Source organism: Xiphophorus couchianus, chromosome 5 (genome assembly GCF_001444195.1).
Source record: "Xiphophorus couchianus chromosome 5, X_couchianus-1.0, whole genome shotgun sequence".
NCBI classification, from domain to species: Eukaryota; Metazoa; Chordata; class Actinopteri; order Cyprinodontiformes; family Poeciliidae; genus Xiphophorus; species Xiphophorus couchianus.
This window is the reverse complement of record NC_040232.1, coordinates 7395983-7418053: the sequence shown is the minus strand read 5'-3', so window position 1 is coordinate 7418053 and position 22071 is coordinate 7395983. Positions and strand designations below refer to the sequence as shown.

General features: G+C 37.4%; 1 protein-coding gene across 3 annotated transcripts; it reads left to right on the top strand.

The window, feature by feature from the left end:
* Positions 1-187: 187 nt before the first annotated feature.
* On the top strand, positions 188-20396 carry wipf2a (WAS/WASL interacting protein family, member 2a). 3 transcript variants are annotated; one of them, XM_028017554.1, is made up of 8 exons: positions 188-775; positions 7961-8100; positions 8967-9099; positions 10038-10151; positions 10785-11456; positions 12642-12881; positions 16191-16292; positions 17753-20396. In XM_028017554.1, exons 2-8 carry the CDS (start codon positions 8044-8046, stop codon positions 17794-17796), a joined length of 1362 nt encoding a protein of 453 aa, XP_027873355.1. In that variant the 5' UTR covers positions 188-775; positions 7961-8043; the 3' UTR covers positions 17797-20396. The 3 variants fall into 3 exon arrangements, with proteins under 3 accessions (XP_027873355.1, XP_027873356.1, XP_027873354.1); XM_028017555.1 differs by having other exon boundaries at positions 188-1142; positions 17756-20396; XM_028017553.1 differs by having other exon boundaries at positions 188-1142.
* The last annotated feature ends 1675 nt before the right edge of the window (positions 20397-22071 follow it).

Here is a 22071-nt window from a genome sequence, read left to right as displayed (position 1 = left end):
CTACTCAAGTAGAGAGTAACTAATCAAATTATCAAGTATTTAACATTTACAAATTACATAATCAGATGGACCAAAATATAAAGTTAAGTAGAAATGTTGATATTTTAAAAGCCAAAATGACAATCATTAATATAAGTAACAAAAATCTGGCAAAATATTTTTTTCCCAAATCAATTTCTTTAAAAAAAAAAACAAACTTATGAAACTTTAACAAAAACTGCAGGTGTTTGTCTATCTGGTGATTTTTTGGTTAAAACATGCCCATTCTTCATTTAGCGAAGTTACTCACATTGGGTAGGGAATCCAGAAATTTTACTCAAGTAAGAGTAGCAATATTTCATAATAAATTATTACCCAACTTTGTGAATATAACATCTACAAGTATGAATCTACCAGTTTGCCAGAAGAGTTAGCAAATTTATTATAAATAAAACATTTAACAAGCATTAGCTTGGGGGATTTTAATGAAAATAGAATTTAAAAAAATCAGTTGATAGGTGAGCAATTCAAAAATACCTTATTAATCCCAAAGGGAAATTAAATGTTATGTTTAATAATAAACCTTCTACACTAAGATTTTAAATTTTATACTTATCTCAGTGTTGTAGAAAAGGTGAACCACGTGACCCCGTGAAGGCCAGTTCATAGAGTGTCGTAACTGTTTTTAAAGGCACTGGTTCCGCTGAAAAGCCTCCATTTTGCGCAGTTCATCCCACTTCCTGGTTTCTGGGAAGGAAGGGACCGACAGCAGCGGACAGTATGGCTCTGCTTGTGGGTCAGTAGTGCGGGTAAAGTCTGCCGTGACAACCAGAAACATTGAAAAGTGGCCCAATAGCTTGTTTTATATGGCAACACGCAGAGGTGTCCTACTCGGGCAGTGACTGTAGGTAGCCGAACCGGGTTGACACTGTCAGCTTTGAAGTAAACAGCTCTATGCTAACAGCTAGTCGCTAACATTAGCCCCGGCTAACCTGTGAATTTCTTCGGCGGCGTTCAGCCACACTACTGCGACCTGCCAGCAGCCTTCCTCGAGCTGTTTCTTTTTCTGTTTGTTTATTTTTACCATACTGCTTCAACGAGAGACTGCCACGCCAGCACTTTCCATTCATGTTGTTTGGGCAAACGAGAGTACCGAAGCTCCGGTGAGTAAATGTTTGGCTTCAGTCCTCCTGAGTTTCGGCCAGGTATGCTGTCTGGGAGCGGCTATGCAGCCTGTCTCGGCCTGACTAAAGTCTCTGTCACGGATTGCACGTTTCTGCTTGCCAGGAACTCGGTGTTTTTTAATTCGGGAAAACTTAAGTCGGCAGGTCACATACTGTAAAAGGTTCACGTATAAAATACGTCATTGTGGTGGATCAGGTGGATCAGTGGTAGAACTTGTGCACCAGTCCTCAAGGCAGCTGTCCCTGGTTCGATTCCCGGTCCTGGAAAATTAACTGCCATTCTTCTTGTCGAGTCATTTATGAATAAAAAACAATAGTGGAAAAAAAGTTAAATGAAAATAATTTTTAAAAAGTGATTTAACAACTACATCGAAAGATCTTACCTGTGGTGCTGAAATCGTAACTGCCCCACGGTCATGTATGTGTTTTACTTTAGTATCCGGTGTCTTGTTGGGTATGAACAGCACTCTAAAATGATGTCCTGTGTTGATTATAAACGTTAAATGGTGGATTGATGCTAAATCAGTTTATCTAACATATTTTTTTTTTTAGAAGCAGACATTTAATTTATGAAATTACTTCATCACTTTTAGTTTCTACCTCTGTTATTGTTAATCCTTAAATTAGTAAAATGGTTTATGTGAGCCCTTTATTATATTATGTTAATATTGAACATGGGGAATCAGTCTAGTTTTGGCCTAAATAAACGATTCTTTAACGCTGTAGCTCAGTTTATTTCCTTGATCACAGAAGCATCCTACTTCCTCCTCTATAGCTGGATTTCAGAGTTTATTAACTAGTTACATGTATTGAGTTACATTTGAGTAAATGCAGTGGGTCATACTTTTCTGAGGTATTGTCACTCATATTTGAGTGAAATTTCTGGATACTCTATCCACTGCTATTAGCTTCACTAGATGAAGAACAAACTTGTTTTAATCAAACTTCACCAGAAACAGACCTACAGTTTATGACAAAGTAAGACCTCTTTATTGTTCTGATTTTGTTTTCTGTCTTATGACGCCTAAATAATGCAAGTTAAACACTTCATATTATGCGTATATGAATACCTACTGTAAGTATTAATTTTATATGCTGTCTCTTGAAAAAAAAAACACTTGCAGAAGTGTTTCTTCTGCTTAAAATCGGTTATTTTGTAATTATTTGCACGTAGCTATTTTTAGTCTGTCTGGCATTTTAGAAATAAAACGAGATGTTTTGATCAGCCACTTAGTACTTCAGTAGCCTTTCAACAGAATATTTTTATACACTCATTTGAGTAAATTTGTGGACAACTACTTTTTATGTTGAATAAAAATATGTTAGAGTAGTGCTGCTCTAAAGTAATAAAAAATTATACTCACTTCTTTCCAAGCACGTAACGCCTCAATTTATATCCTGTTGTACAAAAAAATATTTTTGCTGATGATTTTACAGTTAAATATGTTAAATAATTTGGACATTATAAATTCAAACGCACCATTAGCCATTAGTGTAAATTTAGGTATGATGCTAATTAGATTCATTAGCATCATACCTAATGATGCTAATTATTAGCATCATCAGGAACCCAACACACTTGCTTCAGTCCAAGTATGTAGATTATTTAATTGATGCTGCTATTTCTCAAATAGTATTAAATACAGATAAATATAATAAAAGTCAATTGCTATACAGTTACTAAAGGAGCAAAATCTCTACTTATGCTGTTTGGCATGTAATTGATAAGATTATGTTGCCATGTATGTGACATCAACATGTAAAATGGTAGCTATTTATAATCAACAGTTTTTGATTTTCCTCCTTCCTTTTTTTGTAGCCTTTGGTCCAAATAAAACAACTTTTAGAGCCACAAAAACAACACGGCTTTGAACCAAAACTTAAGGAAATATGTTTAGAGGATCTTATTATAGAACAATTATGTTTTTGTGTTTTGGTTTTATGCATTTTCTTCAGAGAGATGAGACATTTAAAGGTCATAGAAAATTATCTAAAAATATACACATAATTTGTAACTCATTGGCAGAAAAAAAAATTACTTCATGAGATACATTTTCTTACATTCTTTGTGGAAATATTTTGCATGAAAACACCAATGAAAAAGTGCTAAAACTTAAAAAAAAAAAAGTTACCATTAAATTTAAAACATTGCTCCATTTTTGCATTTTTCCTTTAGCATTTTTGTCCAGTTTTATTTCAAACTACAGTGAAGGTTTTAAAGAGACTCCTGAACTAGATAAATGCAGACAATCCTGACCTACGTTGCGGTCTAAACTGAGGATGTCCTGACTGGGTGTTAAACATCGCATCAAGGTGCCGATCAAAGAATATTTGAATAATCTGTTTCCGAGTTGGTGACTCCACTTCACTCCTTATCTCTATGATTTTACCTTGGCGGTGTGATTATATAGCTGTAGTGATAGATATTGAGCTGCGTTCAATACCATCATCTGAACTATTTAAAATTCAAACATTTGGAAAAAAAATTAACTAAATTCAGGATATTTTTTTTTACCTGCACCATTAAAAACATGTATTCAAGTCTAGGGCTGCAACTAACTACTAATTTAGTAATATGCTATTTTCTAATATCATGTTAAGTGTGTGTAACTGTTTTTGTAATAAATGCTTTATTATGATGTGGACTTATCATAAAGAAGATGAGTAGCTATTGTTACAACAATAAACAATCGATTTTTCTGACAATTAATCATTATTTTAATTAAAGAAATAAGATCATTCTACAGATTTCTCAGTTAACCACTTTACCTTTTTTTCTTCAATATTATAAAAAGAGTATAATATTGTATAAAAAAGATGCAAATAAACTAGGGATTCACCGGTATGAAAATTGATATCTGATTTTAATACTGCTGTTATATTTACCAATATTATATTGAGAAAGAAAATGACCAGAAACGAATGGCAACAAGATGAAAACAAATATTTGTTGTTAATATCGGCCTGGTTTTATTTACCAGATCGACACCAATATGTTAAAAGTGACTAATGTAGGCCAATGCCGATATATTGTGCATCACTAAAATAAACCAAGTTCCTTTTTTAAATAATGAACATTTTTATGCCACATGAGGAATTTTAAAAATATTTTTGTACAGTTTTGCTGCTCTGAATATTTTGTTTTTCCAGAAAATTCCAAGTATGTACACTCCAGTTAACAATTAACTGATTACTAAATTAGTTTACAATGATTTTGATAATCAGTTGTTCACAATTAATCCTATTGTTCTCAGCTCTTATCAGGTCTTTAGTGAAAGATAGTGGAAAGATATTCCACACATTAAATTTAACATACTTAACATATTCTGTGCGTCAAAAGTCTGAAGCCAGACTCAAACCTCAGATGCTTTTCTAAAGTGTGAAATGATCAAGGGGATTGATCTTAATCCACTTAATCCAGTGCTTTCACACCTCTGAGTGAGTTGGTTTGTAAAATGCCCCCATCCCAGACCCCGACGTTTCTGCTGCTGTGCTTTTCCGTTTACACCGCCTGGACTTGACTGGTGAGATTCCTGCAGTGTTTCTTGGAGAAACCCCACAGCCAAGCTCCATCAGGGTGAGGGAGGGACCAGCGCTGCAGGCATAAACCAGTTTAAGGCCTAAACTGGTTTGGGGAGATCCATTGACCTCAGACATCTTGCACCATCACTCTGCTAGATACTTTCATCGAGTCTGAATGTTTATATTTAAAGTAGCATCTAAATCACCACCACGGTTGGAATAGTTTTGGGATTTTAATTTAGTTTAGTTTTAGCTTTATTTTGGCTAATTTAGTTAGTTTTTATTATTTTTTTAGCATGTTTGCTAGTTTTTCTGACTTTAATCTCCAATTTCTGACTTAAAATGATGACTTTTTAAAATCAAAATTCTGAGATTAAAGTAATAATCCTGAATTAATGTCTCAATTCCTCAGAATTATAATTTCTTTTCTCATAATTACCATTTGACTTTGGTGTTCCTAGAATCTGACTTCAATCTACGAACTCTGGTTTTAATCTCTGTCTGAATAATGACTTTTTTTAAATCAGAATTTCTAGATCAAAGTCACATTTTTTATATATATGTTTGTTTGTTTTTTTCCTCCAGCGGCCCTAATCCTCTTCCATAATGCTGAGACTAAAACAAGCCAAATAATAAGGATTTATAATAAAAAAAATAGATAAATAATAGATAGATATACAGTATCAGTCTATTTAATATAGATAGACAGGACGATAGTTTGGCCTTAATCTTTAAAATAATACAACAGGGTTGATTATTTCCAGTGTCTTCATTTGGTAATCGTTGAGAAATTTGAATGCAACATTTTATATGCATCATCTTTGTTTATGTGATGACCCACAATCTAATTTTGTGGTTTTCATAAATTTCCTTTTCCATGGCGACATGGTTACCTAAACTCTGCTTCACGTCTGTCTCTTGTGTTTTGTGTGGAAGTAAAGCTGGTGGGACGAGAATCATGACATTATTTTTGTGGTATGAAAAGCAGGAGCGAAAATGCTTTGCGGTCCCATCACAGAGACGCTTTATTATCCTGGGGGTTGGAATGACGGTCGGTTCCCACTGACTAGAAAATGTGAAAGAAGAGCACCAGGAAGTGATTTGACTCGTCACAAACGCATTCAGTTTCCATAAGATAATGAAAGAGTACACGTAAAACAGGCTTAGCTTAGCATTAATGCTACTTTGAATGTTTATGTATAATGTACGATGGTAGATGAGGGCCACTGCAGATGGAAAATTAAAAAGGAAATTTCTGCCTAAAAAGTATAGAATTTTTCTATAAAATCTTTTAAATTCCTGAGTTTGAAAAGTGAAAAAATTTCTGAAAGAATTTCAGAAATTTTGAGATAAATCTCAGGAATGTTCTAGAAAAGAAACATTGCTGAGTTTGAAAAGTCGAACATTTTCTGGAACTCAGACTTTTTGAGATTAATATCAGAAATTTCCACATTTTTCTTTTTCTTTTGTTTTTTTTTTTTTTTAAACTTTTTTTAAAAAGTGAAAATTTTAAACTTTTGAGACTTATAAATTTCCTAGTGTTTTTTTAATCTCTGTTTTCTGAGATTGTTCTGAGAACATATTTTGGCAGAAATGAACTTTTTAAAAATTTTCACTGGCCCTTATACACTGTCGTAATAATGTGTATAATGTGACTACAGATACATTTTTCACTGCAGCACAAATATAATCTAACAGGAACAAATTGTTGAATTTTGATTAAATTTTGACTAAGAAATGTGTTTTTATTGGTCGCATTTTGAGCTGGATATTTATGCTCAGAATATGATGTTTTGCAGAGAGCATTATCTGTTTTTTTTAACTATTCAACATTATTTTGATAGTTTTGAGGAGATTGCTTGACGTTTGGTGTCAGTGTAAACTTGTTTCTTCTTTAGAAAAAATGGGAGCGTGTTTCTTCCAGAGTACTGATATATTTGTCACATTTCTGCCTCTAAGCTGCTCTCCGGTTACAGTGTTAGTTCAGTGACGTGTTGCAATACCTGCACACAGATAAACATGTTGCGAGCAAATTTGCAGGTGCAAACAAACCATGTTGTTTTACTTGGAATTGACTTTGAATTGGATGGAATAAAATATGGGAATACAGGGTGCTGGGTAACATTAACAGGAAAGTAAACAGTGGTGTAGTTGTTCCTGTGTTATCCACTCCGTTTGTTTACAATCAAATGTAAACAAATGGACGCAGTTTTATGCTACTGCAAGCACGGCTTGCCGGAAAAATATGTGAATGCGCCCCTTTAAATCCATTTTTGCTCTTTTCTGATTGTTAGTTTGGACTTTTGTAATTGTTTACAGCATAACTATTTTAGGCTGCTCTTGAGGATCTGTTCATTCACGTCTGACTTTTGACATCGGAAAGATTTTTTTGCCCCCTCTACTTATGCTCTGTTTTATTTTATTTTTGTGACCACCTGTTGTAACCTGTAGATGATTGCATGTAAACCCCAGAACATCTTTGGTTTCTAAAATGCTACGCTCAGTTATTTAAAGTACCGGTAACTTTTATAAACATTTCTTTACATATTTTTTTAAACTGTCACCACGTCGTGACGGTACGAAACAGATAATCTGAGAGAAGCTCCTCTGCCATCTAGAAACAACCAGTCAGAGCCAGGAGATGGTTCTTGGTGCTGTCAATCACTCTCTCCTCCCTCCATATTGCTCTCTGCTACGCTGCTGCTAGCATAGCATGTTATGAATGCTAAGGCTAGTTAGCATGACTACTGATGACAAATAAACGGATTTCCTGTAATGGTCCATTGTTTCTCCACCATTAGCAAATTTATTAACCAGTACATGAGGATGATTGACAGCACTAAGACCTTGCGCCTGGCTCTGGTTTTGGTCGGGAGAGGTGCATTTCGTCAGATGGCTATAGTAGCTCAGGGAGGAGGTGGAGGAAATTGATCTTTTGACATATTATCTCATATTATTCTGTTATGTCATGGTGACATTTTCAACAAATGTGTTAAAAAAATCATTATTTATAAAAGTTGCATACTGCAGGTTTAAATCCCTGTTTTGTCCCGCTTTAAACTTCAAGATGGTGTCTTCACCACGCCTGGGTGACTACATGCATTGAGTTACTGCGATGTGATTGGCTGATTATAAATGCCATTTTATAAGCATTTGAAAAGAGATTTGCATTTCAGCAAATGCAAAACAACATTTGCTGAAATGGAAAACGCAGCTTCTGGGTTGAATAATTGTCTAAACTTTAAGTTTAAACATGTATTTTTTTTGTTTCCCAGAGAATCGGTGTATGCTGTCATTAAGAAGACAGTAACTCCATTGGCCTTTGACCCCCAGAGAGAGTTCCCAGTAAAGGGACAGGATGCCGATTCCTCCTCCCCCTCCACCTGGACCCCCACCTCCCCCAACCTTTAGTCAGGTGAGTGACTGGAGCTAACATTTTTTCTTTTTTTTTACTGCTAGCTTGCAATCAACGTGAATTTATGGCTGGTTCTGCAACGACAACACACTTGCAGTCAATCATTAAAGGAATGTTTTTCAGAAATGCGCTTGGTTTAGTCTCTTATCAGGAAAAGAAAAAGGAAATATGATATTTGTTGGAGTCTGAAAAAACAAAACGTTGCCCATTTGTATCCATTCAGATCGACGAGACCTGAATGGTCGCTCAAGGAAACAATGAAGGAAACAGAAATATGATATTATGACTGTTAAGGCTGACCTATTATGCTACCTTGAACATGTTTATTGCTTTTTTGCACAAAGTCGTTCTTGGATAATGAGATTGAAATCTGGTCAGTTCTGCCTATTTTCAGATATGTTAGGGCGTCATGTCACTTTAAATCCAAATAAGCTACTTCTGGCCACGCCCCCTAACTTAATGTTTACACTCGCTTGTGAAAATGGCTGCAAACAAATGCAGCAAATTATACAACAATGCATCTTTAAAAAGCAGAAGTAGAGCCTCCTGCACAACCAACAGTAATACAGGAAGCAGTTTCTGGATGGTAAGTCTACAACAAAACTGTCGTCTTTTTCAGCAGCCATTGTACAGGGCTGCACAGTAAAACCAGCTGACCAAACGTGCTGGAGCTCAGCTTGGGTTGCTAGGTAACAGCGCAGTACTTGTGAAATGTGATTAACAGTTAGGAGGTTTTTGATGGGTTTCTCAGACACCTAAAGATATGAACTTATTGCCAGAGACCAGCTGGGTTGTTTGTAGAAGCTGTAGAGACCCAAATGAAACTCTGAAATCATGTAAAATGTGAATTTTAACATGTTCCTCAGGCCAACACCACGCCTCCGAAGCTGAATTCGTCTGAGACGAAAGGCCGTGGAGCCCTGCTGTCAGACATCTGCAAAGGAGCCAAGCTGAAGAAGGTCGCTGAAGTCAATGACCGCAGCGCTCCAGTACTGGACAGTGAGTAGCTATGAGACTGCATAGTTAAAACCCTTTAAACTCCATTTACCTATTTACTAACTATGTTAAAATTTCTCCACATGCTTGCTGAGTGATCAGTTGTGATCTGTTCTGTGTGGAAATTAGCATTTAGCTTAAGCCATCCTGTCATCTGTTATTTTTTACCCTTTTTAAAAAAGACTAATTTAACTACCTGAACTACTTTAATAATCTCTACTAAATAAGATGTCAACCCTGAAAATGTAAATGTAGCCAAGTGCATTGGTTTCTCTTTCTGTTTAGCTAAATTCTCTGCTCAAACCAGATCGGAATTGGGTCGTTCAGACTGTTCTGAAAAAGCAGAATTTGGGTTTTCATTTGTATGTGAACGTAACCTAAAATGGATTCCTGATCCTGCATACCTGAATCAAATAAAATCTGCAGGACAGTAGATCTCGCAGGATTTAAAGATAATTATCTGATTAGGGTGGAAGGTGCCAAACGTCTCTTTCACAAAACGGTTCTGTCATAAACCTGCGAAGATTCCTGAAACAACAAACCCATGTGAAGTTTCCACAATCAATCCAGAACCAAAGCAGCTTAAGAGTGGAGCACTTTATGTTCGATACATGAGGAGAAACTTGCATTCTAAAGGTCCCTTTGCTCCACATTTGGCCAAACAAGCACTCCACTGCACAGTCTTCCCGGCAATAAAGCTCCCTGGATATGCAAACAGAATACTAATAAACAAATGTGGCTGGCTAATTTGGATCTGAATGCATCCTTACATTCCTGATCTGATGCCGTCCACTCGTGATCTCGTCATCCAAAATGCATGGAAACACTGACTGAATGTTTTTGTTCACCTGCAAATATTCATCATAGAGTTTGATATTCGTATGAATACTTTCAGTGAATACTGGTCAGCTTTAATGGGTTTTACTGCTTCTTTTTACCAGAACCTGGAGGAGGCGGAGGCGGAGGTGGTGGCGGAGGCGGTTTTGGAGGTGGAGGCCCGGTTGGAATGGGAGCGCTTTTCCAAGGAGGCGTTCCAAAATTACGTCCAGTTGGAGGTAAAAGTCATTTCTGATGTTTTCTATGCAGGCCACAGAGTTTTCCCAGATAATCTGTGTAAATTAAAGCTAAAGATCACATTGAATGTCTTCATGCTCTGTTACAACTTTAAACTAAAACAACTGAAGGAGTTCGTTTAATATTTTCAGAGCTGATTTATGCATGAGAGTCTGTAATTTACCAATATTCTGCTGGATTATAGAGTTTGATACAGCTCTGTACAGACTGACAAGTAACTTTTCAGCAAAAATAGTTCCACTGGCAGATTATTTCACTTATAGCAAGACAATTTTCCATGTTACAAGTAAAATACTAATCCCAATAGAATTGGTATCTTCATCAATATAAATAAATTGAGTTGAAAAAAAGCTCCTATGTTTTAGTACCTTTAAGTTAGTTTTGTCTTATTTCAAGTGCACTAAAATATTAACAGTATAAGCTGGACTAAAGATACTTAGTGATAATTTACTGAAGTAAATTATTTTACTAATAATAATTTACTAATTTATTAGTAAAATAAATTACTTGGCAAGATTTGGTGTTTTTTCTGTGCAGTGTTAAACCTCAGTATCGGTAGTGAAAAAGTGCATCCCTCCATTTCATGAACTCTACCTTTCCTCTCTGTCCTCCAGATGGTTCAGCTGTTGGTTCAGTCGGCAGATCTGCCCTTCGACCCCCGGGGTCACGACCCGCAGCTCCTCGCCCCCCTGGCGGTCGCTCCACCTCGCCCACCCCGGCCAACAAGCCGTCTTCATCGGACCACCAGCGGTCCCACCGCCCCTCGCTGCCGGACATCAGCCGCCCCCCCGGCAACAATTCTTCCAGCGGGGGGATGAAGCACAGCACCTCTGCTCCTCCGCCTCCTCCCCCCTTCAGCAAAGGTAGCCGTGGCAACGCTCCTCCCACCCCGAACCAGAAAGGCCCATCCTACAGTAGAGACAAAGTTCTTCCTCCAACACCCACCAGAGGCTCTTCCTCCTCCTCCTCCTCTTCCTCAAGCAGCAACGTCAAGTCTAATCATTCCTCCAGCAAACCGCCAAGCAGCGGCTCGTCGATGCCACCGCCTCCTCCGCCCTACAGGCCGAGCGGCACCGCCAACGGGCCGTCGCAGGTAGACGGTGGTGGGGCTCCGGAGCTTCCTCAGAGAAAAAACTCGCTACGCAACAAACGGACCTCAGGAGGCAGCGGTGGCGGCGGCCAAGGTCGTAACCACGCCCCGCCACCGCCTCCGGTGCCGCCTTCTTCCTCCCAGCAGGTCAGCAGACCGCCACCGCCAGCCAGAGAACCACCTGGACGCAAAACAGGTAGCAAGTCAAGTATATTTACTACGGGTGCACAAGGGTTCCCAGAAAACTAACTAACAGGCGCCAGTGCAGTCATCCACCGGCCCGTCGTGTTTTTGAGTTAAAAAGTGTTTAAAATTGAGGCGCGGCGGTGGCACAAGGAAAAACCGCGGCCGATGTATGGAGGCCTTAGTCCTCCATATTCCTGTCGCAGGGTCAAGTCCTGGCCTGATGACCTTTGCCACATGTCTTCCCTCTCTCATAACCCGCCTTCCTGTCTGACAACCGAATTAAAGGCATCTTGAGCCAACAAAACCTTAAGGAAATGTTTAAAGTTGACAGGAAGGTTGACTACGACTCTGTAGTTATGTGTTGTTGGAAGAGATTAACAATACCTAAACAACAACTATAGTCTTAAAAAAAGGTCAACATAAAAAACAAAGCAATTAAAATAATTATAAAGTTTTTGCATTTTAGTTATTTCATCCTAATTTAAGTGGTTTTTAATCCTAAATCTGTGACCTGTCTCATGTTGGCATGAAAAACAGGCAGTTGTCACAGTCAATAAACCTGGAGTCTTCTTTTTTTATTTCTTTTTCACATACTGACCAACTGCGCTTCCATCTGTTTTACCAAATAGTCCTTTAACCCTTTTTTGCTGTTACTGCTGTAAAAAGAAACTTAAACATGCAAATGTGCAGTTAAGTCAATCATTTAAGTTAATTGGTCAAATCTCTGACAGGAGAGCAGAAGAGGACAGAGACTGATTTTTAAGCTTTTGTTGAGGTAGATGAGATTGGGGGGAAAAGATCAGATGTACTTTTTCTAATATCTATCTAAGTGGGTGAAAAGATCTGAATTGTGGCGTTCAGACTGTTTTGAAAAGGAAAACTACCCTAAAATTACTTACAAACTGTACAAGCCCAATTATATTTTGACTTCAAATTAGTCTAGTATTGTTAAAGGCTTTGATTTTTAAAGTTAAACATGTGTGGTCTCTCAACTGTTATCTTAACCTCACATGTTGCTAGGCTACGCATGTTGCTAAGCAACCAATCTTCTGATTATTTCATTTGTGTGTCTTTTCCGAAATGTTTCTGGTTTATTGTATTTTATTATATAGTAACATGTTTTTTAGCTAAACTATGAACTTATTTGAGTTTCATCAGCTCCTTTCTAATAGCTAAATTTGTGTTTTCACCTCAGCCCCTCAGTTGCCTCCTTCCAATTCTCGTAATGGTGGAAGAGACGCTCCTCCGCCGCCCCCGTACCGCGGGCATAGTACTGGAGTTTCAGAACAACACGGCCGGGTGAAACCCCCGCCGCCCCCTTCGCCTTCACCCGTCTCATCTTCCTCCTCCTCCCGGACCCCGGCTGGACCTCCTCCTCCTCCTCCACCTTTCAGGAATGGCCACTCCACGGGTCCCTCCTCCAAATCCATCATGGGTGAGTACAAACGCCACCTAGCGGCACAAATTATTACCTTAATTTAATCTACTTTGTCTGTTCATTTAGTAAGTATTATGTAATGTTATGGGTAAAGTAACATAAGTGTCCTTTATAAAATGACATCTAGAAACGAAACATAGCTGCATCATGATTTAAGTACCGTATTTTCCGCACTATAAGGCGCACCTTCAATGAATGGCCTATTTTAAAACTTTTTTCACATATAAGGCGCACCGCATTATAAGGCGCATAGAATAGACGCTACAGTAGAGGTTGGGGTTACGTTATGCATCCATTAGATGGAACTGCGATAAAGGGAATGTCAATAAAACAGTCAGATATTTCAGGCAAACTTTATTAATAAATTACAAACCAGCGTTCTGAAAACTCCGTTCATTCCCAAAATGAATAAACAGCTGTTTTATTATTTTCCCCGAGGTAAAGTCAGTGACGTGGTATTTTTGTGACAGTTTATCTTTTAACAACAGCAAGGTATAACATATAGTGGAGGGGAACGTTTCCTCGATTCAATAAACACGTAAAAAACAATCTGATACTGTTATGGTAAATCAAACGTTAGTGCAATCACAATATAAATCCACTTCTGCACCATTGATTCATTCATGTTAAATTCTCTCGCTGCTGCTCTATTCCCGTGTTCTACTGCGTGACTGATCGGCTTGAGCTTAAACTCTGCGTCGTAACCGTGTCTCTTAATAGGAGCCATTTTGGGGTCTTTACACAAAACCCAGCATGCACCGCGCGCTTCTTCCTCTACGGGGAAAATGAAGTCGGCGGCTGCTTACCGTAGTTGTGAGACCTGTTGTGGCTCAATATTGGTCCATATATAAGGCGCACCGTATTATAAGGCGCACTCTCGGCTTTTGAGGAAATTGAAGGTTTTTAGGTGCGCCTTATAGTGCGGAAAATACGGTATTTCATAACCAAGGTTTCCCCCAGAAAACTAGCTAAAAGTTGCTGGGACGGTCATCCAATGACCCATTGTGTTTTTTTAATTAAAATTTTTTTAAAGTTGACAGAAAGTTGAAAATATGACTAAGTAATGATGTGTTATTGGAAGAGAATTTTAACAATATCTAAACACCAACGATAAAGTCTTAAAAAATCATTAAAAAAACATAAACTATACAATACTATACTTCTGAAGCTGCTACCCCCGCGACCCGACCTCGGATAAGCGGAGGAAGATGGATGGATGGATGGATGGATGGAAACTATACAATTAAAATAAATATCAGGTTTTTGCACTTCGGTTATTTTATCCTAATTAGATTGTTTGCACTGAATAAAAAATAGACACTGGACCTGTTGGTGTCTTTTAATTCATTTGTTTTTGTTCACATACTAACCAGCTGTGTTTCCAACAGTTTCACCAAACAGTTTCTGACCCGTTTTTACTACGACTGTTACTGGTGTATAAAAAAACTATAATAAATAAACGAAGAAAGCTTAGCTTGCTGGGGCCTGAAGTTGAGCCTGGAGGCCGCCATGACATACAGTACAGACCAAAAGTTTGGACACACTTTCTAATTGAATTCAATGAGAAGGTGTGTCCAAACCTTTGGTCTGTACTGTATGTCTATCATGTCATAGACATAGACTATGTCATTGACATTGTCTATGTCTATGTTATTGACATAGTCTATGTCTATGTTATTGACATAGTCTATGTCATAGACTTAAGACATAGACATAGTGTATGTCTTATCATAGACATCTATGATAGATGTCAGTGATAGACATCTATCATAGACATAATAGATGTCTATCATGTCTATAATAGACATGTCTATCAGGTCTATAGACATAGACATGTCTATGTCTATAGACCTGATAGACATGTCTCTGTCTCTGTCTTTTTCCTGGTAAAGTTTTTATAAACTCACTATAAGACAGTAGCCTGCAGACTTTTATTCTCTGTAGTTTGCTGTGCTATTTTTGAGATCAGTTTCAAAGCTCTAAATGACGGTGCTGTGGTGGAGCAGGGGCAAAGTACGAACCACGTATTGCAGCCTTAGTCCTCGTGACGGTGGTCGCAAGTTCGATTCCCGGTCTGGAGACTGCATCTCTTCCCTCTCTCTCATTACCCTCTTTCCTGTCGAACTACTTTCAAATAAAGGGCACTAGAGTCAACAAAACCGTAAAAAAAAAAAAAAAAAGCTCTGAATCAGAAAACAGTCGGTTCTTGTTTCAGATTCAGAGCTTGATTTATTATCATCTCATTACTCGCTGTTACTGGTCCATGTGAGTCTCCTAAATGGAACCAGTTATTCTGCTGGTGAACTGTTTTGTTTGATCTTGATGTGTTGAAGCCATCAGCGGTGAACAGTCGTGGATAGTCAAATGTCCTCCTCCAGCTATGCAAACAAGGCTTTTGTTTCCTGCTGTTCTGCACAAATCAGGAGTACAGCAACAGTTCTTAGAGTACTAGCATGTGTTCACACCCTTATAAGGAGTTCATCTGAATTAAACTCTTCCCTTTACGAGCAGCATGCATCAGAGTCACTTAAAGGACAACAAACACTAAATACTTATTGAACTTAGGGTGTTTTCACACCTGATAGTCTGGTAGACTCAGTTCAATTTGGCATTAAAGTTGCAACATTTGTCACATTCCCAGCTGCCGTGGTTCGCTTTCACACTGCACTGTGTAAAACAATGCAGACCCTTTGAAAAACCTCTTTACCCCTCTTCTCGTGTGGGGCGCTGCATCAAGAACTACTGAAGGAAACAACACAAAAACCTCTGAAGAACCTGAGCACAACTTTCTTCTACACACAATGTTAACAAGAATGGAGCAGCATCAGATTTTAATGGTTGTAGGATTTCTCTTTAGATCTTTGGTAAAAGACAAAGAGCCGTTTCTCCCCTTAGCGTTAAACTCTCATTTATTTAGGTTGTATTTACCCACAATGCCCTGCTCTATAGTTCACTTCCTGGTTTTGAAGCGGTCTACAGTTCGCTTGCCATTCATATATGCATTCAAGCCACACCAGAGTTCACTTCAACTGAACCCAGACCTAGATTTTTAGGCGGACCAGAGTTCACTTTGCAAACTTTGATTCTGCATTCACGCCTCTTCAAATGAACTGGACTTTCTAAGTAAACAAAGTAGAGTTCCTATCATGTCTATGTCTATCATGTAAAGTTCCTGTAAAACGAACTACACCGTCATTCATTTGTTTTCCTCCGTTGTTTTTGCAACAACGGAATAATCTATTGCAACAATCTAATCATCAGCCTGATGATCTAATTTTCCTTTATCATATTTTTTTCTTCCCTCAGATGATTTTGAGTCAAAGTTCAACTTTCACCCCATTGAAGATCTTCCACCTCCTGAGGAGTTCAGGCCCTCCAACCGGGTTTACCCCAGCAAATCTGACAGGGGTACGTCTGCACTCACGGTTCAGTTATTACAGTTTAACATTTATAGTGCAGCAGCAGCAAGAAGAGCTGGTAAATAAATAAAACACACTGAAACTCAAAAGGTAAAGATTGACAGACACAAAACAGGAACTGCATTAAGCAGAGGTCAAGAACTTTTGAGCCAAAATGGAGATGGTGCCCCCTGCTGGTGGAGAGAAAACATAAAAACATTTTAATTTTAGATTTCAGCACCAAAACAAATCCCCACTGAGATCTGATACGAGGATTGTGCTGCCAGACCTAATCCTGAAATACATAATAATAATAAAGTAAATATCAGTCCTTTTATGAAATCTAATATTATATATTTTATTATCCTACTCAGTTGCACATTCCTTTGGATTGAACTATGCAATTATTGATAATATGTTGTGCTTTTCCTCTTCCTGTTTTATTTATATATGTATAATCCTGGAATTGTTCTTTGAGTGGTAGAAGTCTGACTTTGTAACCGTCTTTAAGTGGCTCTGAAGGTTCAGGTTCGAGTCCGTCACCAGATTTCGGGCCTGATCGCTGGTTTCTACCTGTAATAACTTAAGGCTTGGTGTTGACTCTGGATCGTTCCTCTTTTACTCCAAAGATAATAACTTCAGTTTTGTTTCTGTTCAGCTGAAGAAAGTTTTGGCACCCTACACATAAATTAGTTTCAAGCGTTTGTTCGTTGCTTGAATGGGTTCAGAGTGACATTAGCTGCATTTGCATTAGCCATAAAATTGGGCAAATTGAAAATATGAAAATAAATTTGCTTTTTGGAAACGCACCAAGTTTACGGTAGGATGAGGTGATTTTTTTTTTAGCTGTATTCAAACATTTTTTGCATCACACGAGTCACATTATCGACAGCCAGATGTTACTACTGGTTGAAACAACAAAGAAGACGACAGGAAGTAGTAGGAGGATGATGGTTTTTTGTTTTTTTGAACAATGCGCAGCTAGCTCCTCCAGAGCTCTCACAGCATCGCACAGTCCATTAAAAGCTGTTGAAAGCTCTTTTATAAAATGGCCGACTACAATTTCCCCAAGATGCTGCATACGTAGCTGCTACAGCGCCTGAATAAAACACCAACGTCTTTTCTGATTGGATGATGCTAGCACAGCTGCTGAATTATGATTTTATCTCATGTAACTGTTAACATCAAGCACTGCCATTATTTTTAACGACTTACAGCATGAACAAGCTTATTCACGCGTGATTTTAATTTAATTTCTTCTTCAATAAAAACACTGCAATTGCAAAAAATATATTTTTTATACATTAGCAGAATGTAAACAAAACTTTTCTCACATTTGCAATGAAAACGCAGCCGTCGTATTGTAGAACTGTGTATCATCTGTGTTGCTAAGGTAACCAGCCCATCAACGGGGAAGTCATGGATGGATGGATGGATGGGTAACGGTTGTTTCTGTTTTTCTGTGCCCAGTAGTGTTGAGAGGAGCTCCTCCAGCACCACCTGTGGGGAGGTGAACCAGTTTCCACTCAGGACTTTAACTGTGTCAGAAGACATAATGAGCCAGCAGGGGGCGGTGGAGAGACACGCAAATCTTAGACACACTACATACGAAATGACGCTAAGCCAGCCCGACGCACCGCGGCACAAACAACGTAAAGTTTTGACACCACATCAGAGAACAAAACCACCGACTCTGCTCAGCTCCACCTCCTCCAACGATGGGACACAACACGACATATCAGGACCAGAACTCTGAATTATTCTTTTAATGACAACTATTATGATTTTTCTCAATTCTTAACTTGGCTTCTATTTTTTTCTTTTTATTGGGTGTCATTATTATGTCTTTTTGGGGGGAAAATCAACTTTATAAATGGAAACTATGTTGTTAAATGTTTCTGAGAAGCTCTTTGCGCCACAGATGTGGGGTTGTTGTGTTTAGTTTTTTGGTTAATCGCCGTTCCCGTTGCCAGGTAACGGTGTTCCTTTGCAGCCAATTTTTTTTATTTTTTTCTGCATGCCAAAAGCTTTTTCAGTCACATTATTTTTCCTCTGTATGTAAAATAGATTTTTGCATCTTGATGCTGTCAACTTTTTACATTTGGAGAGGGAATGCATTCCTTTTTTCCACTTTTCCTTCTTTCTGAATGTTCATATTTCCATCTTCAGGCGATTTTTGCACTTCACCTTAACCGCTAAAACCAACACTGTGCATGATGCTGATTTATGCACTTTAGAGATAAAATATTTCTTATTCAGTTACGTTTGTGTAACATTATAAGCTTGTTCAGTGATGTTACAGTGACCGGATCGTCACTGTTTAGTCGAGCATGAACCCAAACCAGGTTAGAGGATTTATTTGGGATTTTCCACCAAAGTAGTTCCAGTTCTTTACTGGTTCTATTACAATCCAGTTTGTTGTTTTTTTCCACAGAGAACCGGCTCCAACTGTACAATATCTGAGGCACTTTATTGACAACGATCCCAGAGATTTTATCTTTTTTTCTGTCTGAGCTGCCAACAGAATTTACATCCTGATTAAATAGATTTATAAACACCAGGCCCAAGAGTACTGCAAAAAACTAAATCTTACCAAGTATTTTCCTTATTTCTAGTGCAAATATCTTGGTACACTTGAAATAAGACAGCACTTTTCTTGCTGAAAAGTCACTTGTAAGTTCAGTTTTGTCTTATTTCAAGTGTGCTAAGATATTTGCACTAGAAATAACTAACACTAACTTTTCAGAAAGACACATGAGCTTGTTTTATATTGATTTTAAAAAGTTCCAGTTCCGCTGGCAAATTTCACGTATATGTGAAGTAATCTGCCAGTGGAACTAGAACTTTATCATCAATATTAAGGAATTAGTTACTTAAAACAAGCTCATATATTTTGCTGAAAAATAACTTAAGTAAGTTTTTCTTAATTGGAGCATGAGAAGATATTTGCACTAGAAACTAGACCAGAAATCTAGTCTAGGTAAAATTTGGTAAAATTTTGGGTTTTTTGCAGTGCATTTATAAGTTCCCTGGCTGGCGACAGTAAATCTGACGAACCTGAGGCATCAGACATATCTCCAGTGCTAATTTACCTGTTTATGGGCAATGAAGCATTGTTTTTTATTAAGTTGTAGTTTTAAAAGATTTACTTTTAGATCTAGATTCAGAACTGAAACCGGTTTAGTGGAAAATCCCCTTAGCTGCAGATTTTCCTAGTTTGTTGGAGTTTACAGGAAATAGTCATATATATATAAATATCAGAAATCTTTCAGGAGGTAAACCTAAAAGCTATTCATTATTTTCTTTTTCCACAGAAACATTATGATTTTTATTTTCTATGCAAGAAACGGTTTGTAGTTGTAAATGGTAGCAGCTAATAAAACGTTGAACACTAAGTGCCAGAAAACTGTTTAAATCAGTGCTATTTTACTTTTTTATGATGTGCTAAACTTCACTTTAAAACACTAATTGCTCTCATAGATTAATTGCTAAAATGGAGGCGGAGGATGAGGTTAGTTGGTGATTTCTCACAGAAGCACCGTTTCTTGCTGCTCTTTGCCTTACGCCAGGCTGACTTCACTTCTCTTTGGTACTTTCTGGCTTTTACAGTTTATTTAGTCTTTTCAGGTGACGGCCAGAAACAAAATAGGAAACAAGTGTATTTGAAAATGCAATAAATATTGTATATTTACACTAAAGAATGATAATCCTAATTACTGATCTATTTTTGTGATGTAATACGATTTTGTGATATAGGAAAGTTTCTCCAGCGGTGATTGAGCTCCAGTATGACCACCTGGTTCAATCGCTGGGGTGAATGATGCTCTTATGCATGTCAGTTTTTCACCAGCTGGTTGTTTTTATTTTTTTGTATGATTCCTAAAGATCCATCAGGTAATAGACGAGTGATCGACGGCGGTGACTTTATTGAACCTGCACTTTCTTTACTGGATGTAAACTCACCTCTGACACACGAGTGATCTGTCACGATGTTTTCACGTTGCTCACTCTGAAAAACAGGAACCAAGTGGTGGATATTTGTTTTTAATCTTTTTTTTTTTTTCCATCTGAAATAAATTCAATAAAATACATTCTTGTTAGGGGACAAAGGGTATCGGATTCATTGTCTCGTGTTGGTTTTGCTCGATTTTAATGTTTCTGTAACAAACTAGGAAAAAGATATTTGGCAATTTTCACTTTCTGAAGAAAATTGGTGACTTAGTGGAAATTACTGCAGATTGGTTCATGAATGTTGTCAAAGCGCCTACCTACTACCTGTTAACAAATAACATAAAATAACACTTTCTTTGCATTTGATGAATATTCTTAAAAGTAAATATTGAACATATTTTCATATTTATGTTGTTTGGCACCGTACAAATAAAAACTGATTTAACTGATAAAATATTTCTGCATACAACTGTTAAAGTTTTAAGACTTTTTAGGGAAACCTATGAAGATACTTGCTGTAATCAATTTGATTAAATACCTGATCTTACTGGGACATTAGTAATTTAATCCTGGAAATGTTCTTCAGGTGATAGAAGGCTGACTTTGTAACTATCTTTATGTGACTAAAGGTTCAATCAATCAAATTTTATTTGTATAGCAGATTTCAGCAGCAAGGCATTTCAAAGTGCTTTACATCATTACAAACACAGAAACACAATGCAACATAGAATCAATCATTAAGTCAATAAATTTGTAATTGATTACATTTCAAATACAATTCTAAACAGGTGGGTTTTCAGTTGAGATTTAAAAGAAGTCAGTGTTTCAGCTGTTTTACAGTTTTCTGGAAGTTTGTTCCAAATTTGTGGTGCATAGATGCTGAAAGCTGCTTCTCCTCATTTGGTTCTGGTTCTGGGGATGCAGAGCAGACCAGAACCGGAATACCTGAGAGGTCTGGAAGGTTGATACAATAAAAGCAGATATTTAATGTATTGTGGTGTTAAGCCGTTCAGTGATTTGTTAACTAACAGTATTTTAAAGTCTATTCTTTGAGCTACAGGGAGCCAGTGTAAGGACTTTAAAACTGGTGTTATGTGCTCTATCTTCCTGGTTTTAGTGAGAATGCGAGCAGCAGCATTCTGGATCAGCTGCAGCTGTTTGATTGATTTGTTGGACAGACCTGTGAAGACGCTGTTGCAATCAGATGTGAGTTGCCCAGAAGAAGTAGTTATATATATATTTTTACTTACCCAGACATCAGCATCTCAGCTTTAAGCCACATTTTATCAAATCCAGTAACATTGATGGTAACTCTACTCACCAACTGCCACAACCAGACCCAAAAAGGTTTTGTGTCTTTAATGTTTGCTATGTTAAAGATGCATCATATCTCATCTGCTATGTGTAAGTCAGCAGGACAAAAGCTTTTGTCAACCAACTGAGGGACAGCTGTAGAATCAGAATCACATAATTGAAAAAATACAAAGTTTGCACTGACGAGGATTCATTTGGTTTACACATAAGCTACTTATCCTGCTTTTGAAATGTTTAATAACATTTTTATTGTTATAGACATGAGATTTCATGTTTATGTTTTTAGAACTTGATAAAATCAGACAATAAAAAACAACTGATAATTCTTCACAAAAAATATTACTGAATTTTGAAACTGTTTTCAAGCATTCAGCACATAAAGGCTGATTCCATAAATTAGAATATGACTGAAAAGTTCAATCACCAAGTGAAAAACATTATATAGATTAATTAGATGACTTCTGTTTTAACATATTTATATGTTGTATGTTTAATACCTGCTAAAAGGTTATTTTCGAAAGGTA